Below are 16,469 nucleotides of genomic sequence, written 5' to 3' on the forward strand. Positions count from 1 at the left end.
ACGTTTTTAGAAACGCATTCATGATGTAAATCTGGGACTTGCTGTACATGGTTGGACTCTGGGGATCTCAAATCCCTTTGGTAGTGCAAAATAATATCTTTAATCTGCACAGAATTGTAGCTCATCCTTTATTACTTGATCTGTATCTCGGGCACATTGGTGTGTGCTGTACATGGATTAGTCAGTCTTGCACACCATATTTGTGGAGCACTGACATCCCTGGAGTTTAACTTGAGCCCAAAGGCACCAAGTTACTGTGTGTTGTCATGACAATTAGGCAATGCAGGAGCTTCATTTTCGGAGTTAATACTTACTCTCGGTGAAGACTGTGCACACTCAGCTTTAGTTAAAAGTGAGCTGCTAAAATAAAAGCCATACCAATAAATGGTAAGATGTGGTGCACTGGCTGAATGCTTAACTAAGGAAGAACTTTCATAATTATGACACTACGTTAGAGCAGCATGGTTTAATCAAATTTAAATTCATGTTTTTTATTTTGATTTTATTGGTCCAAGGCATTATGCAGCTGATGATAAAGATGGAGAATTTGATGACTCGACACTGCTGGAAAACCTCCAAAGAAATCATGTAAGTTACCCTTTTGCTCCAACACTCTTCCATGAGCCTCGGTGTAGAGTCTTTACCATTTTGCTCTGACAAATGGAAAATCCCAAACCGTCAACACTTTGTTATTTTACAGTGGATAACTTTAACCATTTTATTTTCATGTACGTTTGTTCGATAAAGTGTCCAATAACATCTTTTATGATCCATGCATCAGAAAGATTTATTTTTTTTGCAGGCATGTGTGTATGAATAATAGCAATTCATGTTTTAAAGTTAGTTATTGCATTCTGGTGCCAGTACCATTTAGTTCTCGACAGCACTTCCCACATCCTCATTTCACCCTTACTACTCTTTAGGGAAATGTGTTTTTTTTTAGCCTCCATTGGACTTAGTCTGAAATGGGGGCTTATGGATTGGGTCTCGTCCATCTGCCCGTCCGTGCATACGTCCGCAACCATATCTCGGACATGTATGGACCAATTTTGTTCATACTTGGCAGAAAGACAATGCATGTTGGTGTACATATGCACATAGTTTTGTTTCGTGATGCGATCAAACATGGCCGATTGGCAGCCATTTTAGATGTAGAAACCAGTTGTAAAAACCCTGATATTGAGCATGTCCTCAACCATTCTCAGACTTGCATTTACCGATCTTGTTAAAACTTGGCATACAGAGTTAATGATTGATAGCTTACAGATGCAAATCATTTTCTTTCGAGATCAGATCAAATATGGCCGACTGGTGGCCATTTTGTTACTTAAACATGTCCCCAGCCATTTCTCGGCATGCTTGAACCGATTTTGTTCCAACTTGGCACAAAGACAATGCATGGGAGTATATGTAAGCAAAATATTTTCTTTTGTAATCTGACCAAAGATGGCCGAGTGGCAGCCTTTAACTCTGTACAGCAAAATTACTAAAATCACGGGGGCTATGACATTTGGTTTTCTGTCCTTGTGTTCTTTTCTTAAGATTTTCCAATCTTCTGCATAACACCACCATGATGGCATACTTTAGGCAGTGTGGTTCTTCATCACTTCCACCTTTGATCACTCAAAACATCCACTTTCCTTTAAAAAGGAAAACCTCTAAAAATGGATATTGTAAAGGCAGATGAATTGATATCCATCCCAAATGACAACATATACAATGATGCAGCACCCTGCTTGTGAAACATTTGACAAATCAAACGCAGATGAGGCAACTCAAATGTGAATATGCTACTATTAAGGTTATCCTGCCAGCAGAATGAACATTCAATGGTGAATAGAAACTTTGTGTTTGTAAGACAAATCAGTATGATCATGTATCAAGCAAGCTGCCACTTGGCAATAAGTGAGTTGCAACTTAATTTTCATCCTCATTTGATTGAATTGGATCCAGATTCCAAAAAAAACCTTACTCTTGTAATCAGGGCAGAAGTTGATTGTAATGCCGCTATATCATAACTCTAATACACTTGAGTATAAAGAGTAATTTTTGGAAGCAGGTTAAAATATTGCTTCACCTCAGAAAATTAAAAATAACAATTTGCAAGGCCTGTTCTATGTTTATGCAAAGTTCTTTTTTTTTTCTTCCCCTCCATCATTTAGCCTACAGCACCAGATATTACAGAATTTTTGACTATGGCAGCTGTATGCCACACGGTGGTGCCAGAGTACAAGGGTAACCAGCTTGTGTACCAGGCCTCTTCTCCTGGTGAGTAGTTTCCTGCCTTCATTTTTGGAACGGGTTCTTAATAGTTATTTGTTTTTTTTCTTTATTTCCAGTAGAAGGATTTTATATGATAATCCGCTTATTACATGCCACAAAGTTTATGTTTATAATATACATTTTCAGATGAAGGCGCGTTGGTTGAAGCGGCAAAAATGCTGGGTTTTAACTTCACAGTGAGGACACCAGATTCTGTAACGCTGGAAGTGGTATGTTTTATGTAAATACACTTTTACATGGAAAACAGCACGTCAGTGTTTTGTGAATCATTAATGTTGCTGTTTCTATCTTGTAGTTTGGAGAGGAGATGATCTTCAAGCTTTTGCATGTTTTGGATTTTACAAGGTGGGTGTATGTGTGGACGTTTACATATACATGTATGTGGAGGATATTGTGTTGTTGTTCTTGTTGTATAGCCCCAGACAGTTCTCTTGAACAAGCCCGTGGCACAGAGACAGCCGATTGATCTCCCAGGAGCGACCGAGAGATCCCCCACATCTAGGATGGTGTACCCTCTCATTCACAAAGTCAGGGCAGAGAGAGAGAGAGAGAGAGAGAGAGAGAGAGAGAGAGAGAGAGAGAGAGAGAGAGAGAGAGAGAAAGAAAAAAAAAAAAGAGAGAGAGAGAGAGAGAGAGAGAGAGAGAGAGAGAGAGAGAGACTTTTGTGCCCTTTTATTATAAAAATACAAGCAATTCGACAAAGCGGTTGTAAGCAAAGCAACCAGTTTAAAGAAACATTTCGTAAGGATCATGAATTCACCAAAAGGAGCAAAGGATATTTAAAGGAAACCAGCAAGTATAAAAATTTTACAAACCAAAGGTGAAGACACAAACAAAAAACCACAAACAATTTCAAAGGAAATGCTCATGCAAGAGCTATGACCACATCAAGAGCAAAAATTAAGCGTTTAATTAAATTAAGCGAAACATTGAGAGAGGGAGAGAGAGAGAGAGAGAAAGAGAGAGAGAGAGAGAGAGAAGAGAGAGAGAGAGAGAGAGAGAGAGAGAGAGAGAGAGAGAGAGGAGAGGAAGAGAGAGAGAGAGAGAGAGAGGAGAGGAGAGAGAGAGAGAGAGAGAGAGAGAAGAGAGAGAGAGAGAGAGAGAGAGAGAGAGAGAAGAGAGAGAGAGAGAGAGAGAGAGAGAGAGAGAGAAAGAGAAAGAGAAAGAGAAAAGAGGAGGAGGGGGAGGGGAGAGGAGAGGAGGGGAGAGGAGGAGGAGGGGAGAGGAGGAGGAGGGGAGAAGACGGAGGGATAGACAGAGGGAAAGGGCTGGTCCATGGGGACCGATTGACACTCCGACCATGGCTGCGCTGCCCTGACGAATCCGGGCAGCATGGAAGAATGGGGAAGATTTGGTCCCCGAATTGCGTTGGGGGGGGGGGGGGGGGCAGGGGAGGAACAACCCCCATGCAGAGGCGTCCCCAATAGTTATAGGATATTGTGTGTACAGGAGTGGTGAGCACCCATTTGGAAGTGGTGAAAATTTTTGTTAAAAATAATAAAATGATTTTCTTAACCATTTTGAAGCTTGCAGATGTGCATATTCTCTCTGGTTATGTTTTCATCCACAATCTACCTTTTGAATAAAAGACTCATTTAATCTTTCATAACAAAAAATGGGATGTTATGATTCATATACTTTGTTTACACGTGTGCACCCAGCAACCGTGGACGTATGTCAGTGATTGTCCGCACACCAACGGGAAAGTTGCAGCTGTACTGCAAGGGTGCGGTAAGCAGCCGCTTTCCGAAGTGAACTTTTTATCATAAACTTCTTTTATTTCGCTTTTTTCCACTAATTTTACTTTCTCGACTGAACATTATTCTCACATAAGATTAAAGATGAAAAATAGATTTTTATTTCATCCTCTGACAGTGCACTCCTCGGTGTGAAGATCTAATGTTTTAACATATATAAACTTGTGAATTGGTTTGCCTCAAGCAAGAGCATTGGCTCATGAAACTTGCAGCATTATTGATGCTATGAAGCACGATTCATTTGGGGCAAACTCACTGGAAAGCAGTATAATTTTTTGACGTTTATTTTATAAGCGAATTGACAATCCTTGGAAGTTTTCCAATCACAATGAAATCAGAATTGTTTTTTTGCATGGTGTTTCTTTGTTGAAATGAATTTAAAAAAATTATTTTGGAGTAGTTTTGTGCTTTTATAATTACTGTATGTATTTTTATTTTTTAAGTGTCTTGGTGTTGGCTATGGTAGAATACTGTTATCACCGTTGAACCCAATTGCAAATTGTCACGAGATCTGTCTTCACCACATTACAACCGTGGGAAAGGTAATTAGTGTCGTACAAATTGATTTGTGCCCATGTAGATTTTCTGGGGTTAAATATGTGATTAAAAATTTTTTTTTGTTTATTGTAGGATAATATTATTTATGAACGCCTGGCGGAGGGCTCATTGTACAAAGAGGAAACACTGCAACACCTGGAGCAGTTTGCTTCTGAAGGTGAGTGTGTACTATTTTGAATGCATACTTTTTTGGTGAAATACTTCTTGATTTATTTTTTTTGTCATCATTTTTGAAATAAATTGCTTGGACTAATGTTAATTTCAAGTGTGTTGTGGAATTTTAAAGCCACATCATTTTTGTGTGCTGAAGATGTGCATTTCGTTTGGGAAACATCTGACATGTTATTGTATATGTGGTCTCAGGTCTCAGGACCCTTTGTTTTGCCCGGGCTGATATTTCTGAGAACGATTATGAAGAGTGGTTGCAGCTGTACAACACGGCCAGTACTTCCTTGCAAAACCGTCATGTAAAGGTGGAGGAAACATACGAGTTTATTGAGAAGGTCAGCATTTTTGTGTCTGCCACCATTCATATTTCCTGCATATGACACAAATGAGACTTTTGGTTAATTGCAGAACCAAGAATTGTTACCTTGCAGTTTGTTCTTCGATTCCAGGAGAAATCAGATCAGACTTAAACCTCTAACTGCACAAGAAGCACTACAAGACAAATAATGAAATAAAGTGAATCAAAAGTCTAATTTGCATAAATAAGAGAATAATTACCTTTGCCGCCTAAGGTGGACAGAGGTTATGTTATCACCCCATCTGTCTGTGTGCAGGATATCTCAAAAGGTTATGGATGGATTTGGTCAAAAGTTGGTGGGCAGGTTGGGCGCGTGACAAGGACGAATTGATTCGATTCTGGTGAAGATCCGTATCTGGACTGAGATACGAGGATTCTTTTAAATTTATGAAGTGATTATTCATCATTGAGAGATAGGGCCAAAAATGATATCAGTACAGTATGATATTTCAAAAGGTTATGGATGGATTCAGACAAAATTTGGTGGACCAGTTGGGTGTGTGACAAGGACGAATCAATTAGATGTTGGTGAAGGTCTTGATCCAGATACTATAATTTTTGAGTGATTCTTCACCATTGAGTGATGGGGCTAAAAACTATATATTGCAGGATATCTCAAAAAGTTATGGACGTATTTAGATGAAACTTGGTGTACGAGTTGGTTCGGTGACAAGCACAAGCCGATTATATTTTGGTTCAGGTCTGAATCCAGATCCAGTCTATCAGTGGGATACAAAACAAACTGTTCAGCCTGGCGGAGGTATTTGCTCCACCGCGTGCCGTTCTAGTTTCTGGTTGTAATGCTTCCTGAGGTAAATTGATAATGTAGCTGTACAGTGGAAATTGAACGGTGAATTGTGCAAGGTTGTTTTCTTTTTTTAATCCACAACAGAGAACTTGTGTACATACTAAGCCATTTAAAATATATATATATATAATTTTTCAACCAGATTCACAAGATTTATCATACATAAATAGCCACGACTGGGCTGATGGTCATCTCTTGAGGTTATCGTTCATACCTCTGCTGATTTTGAGGGATCCCCTTGGGAGACCCCCTGATCTCCTGGGAGGCCCCCTGATACGAAATCGAAAAATCTTAGACCGGGTGATCCTGCGGACAATCAAGTAGAATGGCTGAATTGGGTTTCAGAGCAACCGGTTGGCAAATAAGGGATGAGCAGGGATCCAAAGTTTAAGGGTAACCCCCCTGGGGGTAAATACCCTGGGGGTTACCATCATCCGAAATTGAAAAATGAAGCCCGAGCGATTGTGCGGGCTACTGTCTTGTATTAATGCGTCAAGTTTCAGAACAATCAGCAGGGTGATAAGGGTGTTTTAAAACAAAACTCAGACCTCTTCCAAGAAACGAGGTTTTATTGAACTATATCTCTACTCATCCTACAACACAAAAGAAGGTAGATCATGAGCACTACAAAGAAAGCAATCAAACATACTGTTGCGAATATGGAATTTGGCCTCCATATCCGCTTGTAAATATTCCCCTATTTTCTCCGATACTCCCCAACTCTCCCTTACCCCATTCCCTAGTCCCATTGTCTGTAAACAACACCCATTAGAGCCGATCTTCCCCTTCATCCCCCCATTAAATGTCGTGCCCAGGTCCCCCGCACCACACGTAGACAATTATAGGACATCTTGCTAGTTATTCTTAATCTATGTCAGTTAAGGACTTGTTTCCATTAATTATGACTCTTCGTTGCACCAGAATGTGATTATATGGCACCTGTTAGGAAGTTTAGGACCTCCCCATACCTCTCCGCATCTCTTCCCCATGAAGAAGCGCCAACTACAACAACAACAACAAAAGAGGGGGGCGGCGCGGTGACGGCATGGGGAGTGGGCGTCCTCCTTCCGGCTCGGTTAGCCGCCATTGACCACGCGCTCCACGGGGTTACCACGAAGGGGCTCCCTGTCGGCCCCTCGTCAAGGGCGGAGCCGGTAACCCCCGCACCCAATGAGAAGCCATGGGCCGATGCCATCTGGGGCGGCGCTAACGAGCCGAGGGCGTGTCACTCCCCGCCGGATATACGCGGCCCCGCGCCGGACGTGACGTGAGATGCGCCCCGAGCTTGGAAGGACAAGACGCCACCCTCCCGAGCGCTGAGCGACCTCCCCGCATCTGCTGGACACCACCGTACGTGATTCTGTCCCTGAGCCAGGTGCACCTGAGCCATCGACTGCCGCTTTCCTTGCCATCAAATCCCGTGTGAGTCAGCGTTGTCCCGTTTATCTGTGGTCTGTCTAGGGTTAATATAAGAGTGTGTCTAAGTGCCTGTCTTCCTATGCTGTCCCTCTTGTAGTTGTAATCTAACCTTTTTCCGTACGAATATACTTGAGAACTGAACCCCTGGTGTCGTATTGTGTCATTATAATCCAGCCGGGTGTCTTCTTTTTCTTATTGAGCCAGCATAGCGCGATTAGTCAACCCCGGGTGCAATCGGGGTAACTTGTACGGATACGGCGGCCATCCCGCTCGGCCCACCATACCATCAAAGTCGTATCTGTAACAATTGGTGTCGGGAGGGGGATTCGAGGCCCGACCAAATTTTGAAAAAAAAAAAAAACGAATAGAGGAAAAAAAAAAAATTTGGTCAAAATTTGGAGCGGCCGAAATTTGTTTTGTTTTACGAAACTCGAATTTTGCAAGTCGCGCTATGGCGGATCAAGACGGCTGGGGTCCGGTAGGGGAGAGTGAAGCAGGGTCGGTCCAGGACCAAATTGAGACACGTGAGGAGAGCGAAACAGCGGGGGTAGCAGACGCGCGAAATGGCGCCTCGCACATAGCTACGGCGGCCGCACCCGCTGCACAAGTGGGAGGGATGGCCCAGATGCAGGTCCTCATGGAGCAATTTATGGCGCAAATGCAGGCGTCCCTCAAACTGCAGAGTAACCAATTGGGGAACCGGATGGATGCTCAGGGTGAGCGATTGGAGGGCCAAATGGGGGTAATGGGAAACCAAATGGGGGTAATGGGAAACCAAATGGGGGTAATGAGGGACGAAGCGAGGGGTACCGGTGAGAAGTTAGACAATAATTTTGAGGAGTTAGACAAGAAAATTGAGAAGTTAGACAATAATTTTGAGGAGTTAGACAAGAAAATTGGGAAGTTAGACAATAATTTTGAGGAGTTAGACAAGAAAATTGGGAAGTTAGACAATAATTTTGAGGGGTTAGACAACGGGATAAAAGAAGTGAAAAATGGGTTAACGGGGGTAGAAAACAGAATGGCCGCTCAAGAGAATCAAATGGAAGGGATGCAAAAAGGGTTAGAGGGGTTAGAAAACAGTATGGAAGGCAAATTGAGGGACATGAGGGACCAAGCGGAAAGGGAAGTTAAACAAATGGAGCAGCAGATAGAGGGGGTCAGAATGGGGGTAGAAACCAAACTGGATGCTCACAGGGAGGAAATGGAGCAGATGAGGGTGGCATCTGGGCAGGAGATGCAAGTGATGGGAGAGGAGATCCGAAGAGGAGTGAGTGAGGAGGTCGGAGGAGTGCGCGAGGAGGTGAGGCACTGTAAGGAGCGCATGGAGAAAGAGGTGAGAAAGGGGACTGTAAAATTGCAAGGTGGTATAGAGGAGTTGACGCTGGGAGTAGAACAACTGACAGTGGGACAAAAGGAGTTGGGGGACCAGGTAAAGAAGAACACAGCGGTAATAGAGGGTTTAAAATCGACACAGAAGGAGATGAAAAAGGACGTAGGGGTAATTAAAAAAGAGTGCCAGACGGTACATGAGGACCTGACGAGGAAAATGGACAAGGTGGTAGAGGTAATGGAGGTTAAAGAGCGGGAGGTGCGGGAGCACATAGAAAAAAATAAAGTGGAGTTAGAGGAAGAACTTAAAGGGGCGCACGAAGAGATGAAGGAGATGAAGCAAAAATTAGAGGAAGTGGAAGAAGGGGTGAGCGAAATTAAGAAGCGACGGAGAGAGGATAAGAAAGAGATAAAGGAGGAAGTAAAAGAATTGGTCCAAAGTCTGTGTTCGGATCGTGATGATGTGCTCATTAACCGGATGAGGGATTCGCAGGTGATGGAGGAGAAGCGAAGAGAAAGAGGACCCGGTGTAAGTGGTGACCAATATGGTCGTGCGTATGATGCGCCAGGTGATTTAATAAGCTTGGGGGTCGAGATAGACCCGGATGTTCGTGAGAGGCCAAGAGTGAGGTGTATGGCTGGTCCGGAGGGTATGGAACGAGAGGTGCGAGGTGTGGGTGAGCAAGGTTGTGGTGGTATGGAATGGGTAGCGGGTTGCGGAGGTGTGACCCATGCATCGACACCAACAGGGGTAGTTGTTGGAGGGACCGGGGAGGCACGAGAGCCCCTTGGGGGTAGTGTACTGTGGGGGCCCGGCCGGTTCGGCCCCGCGCTGACCCCGCAAGGGGCGACGCACGGGGTCCGGCCGGCGGGCAACGACTCGCATACGAGGTGGTCCCACAAGGTCCCACTCGCGCCGTATGACGGCAAGAGTGATCTACGCGCGTACCTGGCGCAGTTCGACTGTGTGTGTAAGGGTAACGGTTGGGGTGAGGACGAAGGTGGAGTACACCTGGTGGCCGCATTGCGCGGCGCGGCGGCGGAGGTGCTGACGGCATTACCAGCGGGTGCTCTCACCCTGCCAGCCCTCCGCGACGCCCTAATTAATCGATTTGGAATAGAACAGCAGAGCGAGCTTGTTAAAGCTCAGCTCGCGCTGCGAAAGCGCAAGCCCCAGGAAGCCATCGGGGAACTTGCCCACGACATTCGCCGCGCAGTGGGGATCGCACATGCTAGCATGGCAGCGGATTCCCGGGAAAGCCTGGCGCTGGACCATTTTATCCAGGCCCTCCCGGATATTGAGCTCCGGCAACAGCTCGCCATGTGGCGCCCGCAGACTCTGAGCCAGGCGGCTGACGCTGCGGCCCGTTGGGAAGCAGCGAGGCCCCTGGCCCGGGGGGGCGAGCGTCTCGCAATGGCGGTCCGCCAGATGGGACCCCCGATGGAGGGCGGACCCCTTAGGGGGCCCGCCCCCGACGTGGGTCCTGACCTGGCGGGCATGGTCCGGAGGCTGGTGGACCAGCGCCTGGCAGGACCTGGACCATGGCAGGCGGCCCCGGAGGTGGCCCGCGGTGGACCACGAGCGGGTAATCCAATTCGGACCTACAGGGGGGGGAATTTGGAATTCCGGAGGCAAGCACCTTATCAGGTGAGGTGCTATACCTGCAACCGCCTGGGTCACCTGGCGCGGCACTGTCGAAACGCGCGCCGGGATGATCCCCGGCAGTTGAGGTCCTCAACTCCGCCCAGGGGGGAGCGGGTTAGCCGACCCCAGACACCCCCCCGCCAGACCCCGGGAAACTAGAAGGTGTCGGGCACGTAGGGCGGTGTTCGGCAGCAGAGGATGGAGGAGAGCCCTCATTGACGCGACAGGTCATTTATTGTGGCCAAATTGGAACCGGTAGCCTGACAATTAGATGCAAAATTGCCGGCGTGGGGGTAGACGCCGTCGTGGACACAGGAGCTAGCGCCACGATCATCAGCCCTGTGGTCCTTGATTCGAGCGCAGGTGGCTGGGATAAGATCCAGCGCCTGCAAAATTATAGTTTGCAGCTTGCTACCGGGGTAACGGCCCCGATCATAGGGCGTGGTTCTGTGACCCTCAAGTTAGGGTCGGTAAGGAGGGAGATAGATGTTTGGGTGGCGGAGGTGTGCGACCCATGTTTAATAGGGTTGGACCTGTTGACTGCCAGCGGTTGTAAAATCGACTTGTGCCGGGGGATCCTGCAGGTGGGAGTAGAAGAGCTGCCGTTAGGGGGAGTGAGCACGGCCGAGAGAGCGGAGCTGGAGGCTTCCGAGGCCGTGACCATCCCCCCCAGGGCCGAGGCGATAGTGCCGGCCCGGTGGGCAGCTCGCCCAACATGGCAGGAGTCCTGCGGCCTGGTCGAACCGGTGGCAGCGCAGTCCATACCGGGTTTAATCGTGGGCCGCACCCTTGTAAAAACGGACGGACCGGTAGTGGCCGTCCGAGTAGTAAATGTGAGTACAGAACCACGCACTATAGTAAGGGGCACGAGGGTAGCTGGCTGCACCCCAGTTGAGGAAGTCGCGACAGTGAGGGGCGAGAACGTCCAGCCGAGCCGACCCCGGGGGGAGCCTTCAATAACAAGTAGGAATTGGCCCGATCCCATTTGCGAGATGGTAAATCGTAGTAGCGTAGAGTTGGGAGGTACCCAGAGGGAGGCCTTACACAAACTGGTTGGGTCCCATTTGGACCTCTTCTCCCTGTCCACCGAGGATATTGGACGTACGGGCCTGGTGAAACATCAGATCCACACCGGTGAGGCCCGGCCTATTCGTCAGGCCGCCCGACGGCTCCCTTGGAGCAAGAGGGCGGAAGCTGACGAGCAGGTTGCAAAAATGCTCGACGCAGGTGTGATCGAGCCCTCGGGAAGTCCTTGGATGTCACCTGTTGTGCTGGTCAAAAAGAAGGATGGGACCACGCGGTTCTGCGTGGACTATCGCCAGCTAAACAACGTGACACTCAAGGACTCATATCCCCTGCCAAGGATTGATGACACCCTCGATGCCGTTGCGGGCTCAAATTGGTTCACAACTTTGGACCTCAAGAGTGGGTATTGGCAGGTGGAGATGGATAGGGCAGGGAAGGAGAAAACGGCATTTTCCACAGGTAAGGGACTGTATCAGTTTACTGTGATGCCGTTTGGTTTGTGTAACGCCCCCGCCACCTTTGAGAGATTGATGGAGCATGTACTAGGCGGCATGCCATGGCAGTCATGCCTGGTGTACCTGGATGACGTCCTGGTACATGCCCAAACGTTCCCCCAGGCACTAGCTAATTTGGACCAGGTGTTCGGGTGCCTCAGACAGGCAGGGTTGAAGCTGAACCCGAGTAAGTGCACTTTGTTTGCAAGAGAGGTGGCCTATCTAGGTCACGTGATTGGCCGCGAGGGGGTAAAAACAGACCCAGACAAAATTAAAGCGGTAGAGGAGTGGCCCGCACCACGTACCATCAAAGAGGTGCGGGGATTTTTGGGACTCTGCTCCTACTACCGGCGCTTTGTGGCGAAATTTGCGGAGTTGGCCCGTCCCCTCCACCGGCTTACGGAGAAGGGGACGCGATTTAATTGGACACGGGAGTGCCACGAGGCCTTCCAAAAATTGAAGGGGTGTCTAACATCCGCACCCCTTCTAGCTTACCCCACTAGTGACGGGACATTTACCCTGGACACGGATGCGAGCCAGGAAGGATTGGGCGCAGTTTTGTCTCAGACACAGGAGGGCGTGGAGAGAGTGATTGGTTATTATAGTCGGGCCTTAAGTAGGCCCGAGAGAAATTATTGCGTCACTCGCAAAGAGTTATTGGCTATGCTGGCTGCCATGAACCATTTCCACCCGTACTTGTACGGGCGGAAATTTTTGGTTAGAACTGACCATTCCTCCTTGCAATGGCTCCTTCGGTTCAAGGAACCGGAGGGCCAAATTGCAAGGTGGTTGGAAAAGTTGCAGCAGTACGATTTTGATGTGGCCCATAGGGCCGGGAAGGCCCATGGTAATGCGGACGCACTCTCTCGGCGTCCTTGTCTGGGGGAAAACTGTAAATTTTGTGCGAGACACGAGGAGAGGGAGCAATTGGGCGATTCCGCCCCGATTCTCGTCGTCCGGGCAACCCGGGTGAGAGGGCCAATTTTGCCACTAACCGCGGACGAGGAATTTGGAGAGTTGGCTTGGAGCACGGCCCAGCAGGAGGATCCTGTTCTGGGGCCGGTGTTCCAATGGGTCAAATTGGGGCAAAGACCGAAGGGGGAAGAGGTCACCCCCCTCGGGGCGCAGACAAAGGCATATTGGGCTCAGTGGCAGACCCTGGAATTGAAAGGCAACATCTTGTATCGCAAGTGGGTGGAGGTTCCCTCTGATCGAACTTCCTGGCTGGTGATAGTCCCTGACAAATTCAAGAACGTCATATTGCAACAGGTGCATGGTACCCGCTCCGGCGGCCATTTGGGCAGGACAAAGACAATATCTCGGGTCCGCCGGAGGTTCTATTGGGTGAATATGGGGCGCGACATACAGGACTGGTGTCGGAGATGCGACGCCTGTTCTGCCAAAAAGGGACCAGCACGGAGGATGAGGGCCCCCCTTCAATTACATCAGGTGGGGGCCCCCCTTGAGCGGGTGGCTATGGATATTCTAGGACCGCTGCCCCGCACCCGCCAAGGTAATAAGTATATCCTCGTTGTGATGGACTACTTCACCAAGTGGCCGGAGGCCTACGCCCTCCCCAACCAAGAAGCAGGGGTGGTAGCGCAGGCCTTCGTGGAAGGATTTGTGTGCCGGCATGGGATTCCACAGGAGTTGCACACCGACCAGGGACGAAATTTTGAGAGCAAATTACTAAAAGATGTGTGCAGTCTCCTGTCAATTCGAAAAACCAGGACAACGCCTTTAAGACCTCAATCTGACGGGATGGTGGAAAGATTCAACCGAACTTTAATCCAACAACTGGCACTGTTCACCACCACCCGTCAGGATGACTGGGACGAACATCTCCCTTACTTGCTCATGGCCTACCGAACCAGCCAGCACGGGGCCACCGCATGCAGTCCAGCGTTGCTTATGTATGGGCGGGAGTTACGGGCTCCCGCCGACTTGCTATGCGGTCCCGTGCCAGACACAGTGGTTAACCCGCCGAGGGAGGGGTACGCACGTCACCTAGAGGAAGGCATGGAGCTAGTCCATGCCTTCGCCCGCCGCCAACTCCATCTGGCGGGGGAAAAGATGAAGCGCAGGTACGACGACCGGAGCCAGGGGAGTCAATACGCTCCGGGGATGAAGATTTGGTTCTTTAATCCCCGGAGGCGGAAGGGAAGGTGCCCAAAACTCACCTCCCCCTGGCAAGGCCCAGGAGTCGTCCTGTCGCAAATCTGTGACGTGGTCTTTAAGATCAAAATGGGGCCACGAGCCCTCCCTCGGATCGTCCACGCCGACCGGATAAGACCTTACACCGGCGAGCAGGCGCCCCCGTGGATCGCCTCGGCTTTAGATGCCGAGGCGGGACCCAGTACCTCTGAATAAGGGGGGCTTATTAGTGCCAGAGGACTGGGGGATTGAGGAGCGATAGGCCCGGTGGGAGAGGGTGGCATCCCTGCCACCTTTCCCATGTGAGGGGGGCAAAGGAGCAATAGCTTGTGGGGTGTATGGCAGTGAAAACTAGCCCGGGTGGGTTAGGATATGGTGTGTAGGGATCTAGCGAAGATGACCTTAGGTAACGTTAAGTTTAGTTAGTGACTGATACCTGTAGTGGGGACGCAGGTAGATTAGTATGGATGATAATGACGAGGGAGCGCAATAGTTTAAAGGGACGACTGGGAAGCGCAAGTTTCAGAAGGGAGTAGTTAGCTGAGATGATGCCGTGTGTGTGAGAATTGAACAGGTGTGATTGCACAGGTGTGCAACTGGACAGGTGTGTGGAGCAGTGTATGAGTAGTGAGTGTGTGGATCAGCGCGAATGCGCTTGGGGAGAGAAGGGTGCAGGTGGCACCAGGTGTGAGAGCACAGGTGTGCAAGTACAGGTGTGTGGAGAGAGTTGGAGTAAGTGGTACGGAGTGGTGTGCATGGTGCGAAGGTGTGGATGGGGGAAGAGTGGACCCCTTTCACGAATACCCGGGGCGGGTAGTGTAAGTGTTAGGTAGAGGGTGCAGGTAAATTATGGTTGGATATTGGCACTTGTGGTGCGGTTGCAGAATGGTATTGTGGATGGGTGCATTAGTGTTGTGGAAATGGCTGGGCGTGTAGCCTGTTAGTGTGTGTAGTTGGTTGGGCACTCCACCACTGTGAGGATGTCGGCCAGGTGAGGCCGCAGGTGGGCTCTGGGAGCCGGTAGTTGTGAGTGGGTGCCTGAGGATCCCGGGTGTGGATCGGGCAGCCCAGTGCCAGAGAGGGCACGGAGTGGGGAGAGAGCCAGAGGGCCTTCCCCTGGTAGTTAGGTTAGGGTAAGGAGCAGGTAAGCTCGGAGGCAACTGCAGTGGTGGAGGTGTGCAGGTGGGTAGACCCACTGGGAGAGGTACACGTCGCAGCCCAGAAATTGTACGAGGGCACCGGGAGATGAATCGGGGGAGTGAGACCCCAAATTGAAGAGCACCACAGTTTGGCCAATGGGAATTGGTTTTTAGAACCCATAGTGTAAGAGGGCCAATGGTTTGGCCGGAGGAAGACCCCGGGTAGTGTAAAGTTGTTAAAGTCATTTAGGAGATAGTTAGGATTGATGAACCTGTCGCACCATACGCAGCCACTTACCTGTGGTGATGATGATGACTCCACACCTGTGTTTTCTTTGGTTGTGTTGCAGAAATGAGAATTGCTGTGAGGATTTGTGAGACGCATCACGACGTGGATGAGACATTGGGGTGATTCCATCTCTCCCTCCCTAGGAGGGACTGATGATGAATTGGTAATGGCAAATTTTGATGTTGAGTTGAAAATGGCAAATTTTGATGAGAGTTGAAAATGGCAAATTTGATTGGTTAGGAGGGAGAGAAGACGAATTTGGTATATGGGAGGAACGGGGAAGACAGTAGGGATGTTTGTTGATTTGTAAAGTAGATGTTTATGAGTAGTGTTGTGTTGTGTGGATGCAGTAAGGGGTAAGGGAGGGGCCATGTAGGTTACCTGGTGGGGGGGGGGGGCGTACGATAGGAACGTACCTGTCTCACCTGGTTCCCATGTGCCCCCAGTGTGCATTACCTTACATTGCGTGCACTTTTGCGCCCTTACCACCTTACTCACTTGTTTGCTTCTTTTGTCTCCCACCTCCGAGGATCTGGCTTTGGGGTAGAGAGAGAGGAGAGAGAGGTGCTGGCTGCGCAGTTGTGGGCCTGCACTTTCGCTGTTCGCTGCCTGGATCGGTACACCATATGGACCGCAATGTTTGTGGCCACCCACAATGGACCGCAGTTCGTTTGCGGCCAAGCACCACCCGGGGATGGACCTATGGATCAACGTGGCACCTATGCCATACAGGTGAACCACTAATAGTTAACACCACCAAGTGCACCACAAGAAGAGCAAGAGACACCTGCAGGGTTAGGGGTTGTTGAAGTTATTTTTATTCCAATGAACAATGGTGACTGCACCGATTGGTGGTGGGGTGGTGCTGTTGATGCTCGGGAAAGGGTGCTCTGCACGTTATTAAAGGCCGTCGGCCACAGAGCACTCGTGGGTTGGTGTATCGATGTTGGCAAGCGCGCTCTCTCTATGCATAACATCTGCATGTGTTCCTCCAAAAACAGGTCCTGGATCGTAGTGTAAATAGCAGCGTAGTCTTGTA

The 16,469-nt window shown here is 48.9% G+C and overlaps 1 protein-coding gene across 1 annotated transcript in view; it reads left to right on the forward strand.

Moving 5' to 3' along the window:
- ATP8A1 (ATPase phospholipid transporting 8A1) overlaps positions 1-16,469 on the forward strand; it is a 541,081-nt gene that overhangs the window by 211,619 nt on the left and 312,993 nt on the right. Inside the window, exons 17-23 of the mRNA XM_078776729.1 lie at positions 516-588; positions 2,163-2,268; positions 2,410-2,492; positions 2,579-2,628; positions 3,945-4,014; positions 4,671-4,755; positions 4,962-5,101. Coding sequence (XP_078632855.1) covers positions 516-588; positions 2,163-2,268; positions 2,410-2,492; positions 2,579-2,628; positions 3,945-4,014; positions 4,671-4,755; positions 4,962-5,101 — 607 coding nt within the window. The remainder of the gene's footprint in view (positions 1-515; positions 589-2,162; positions 2,269-2,409; positions 2,493-2,578; positions 2,629-3,944; positions 4,015-4,670; positions 4,756-4,961; positions 5,102-16,469) is intronic.

This window comes from Myxine glutinosa, chromosome 4, assembly GCF_964187855.1.
Source record: "Myxine glutinosa chromosome 4, kmMyxGlut1.1, whole genome shotgun sequence".
Lineage (NCBI taxonomy): Eukaryota > Metazoa > Chordata > Myxini > Myxiniformes > Myxinidae > Myxine > Myxine glutinosa.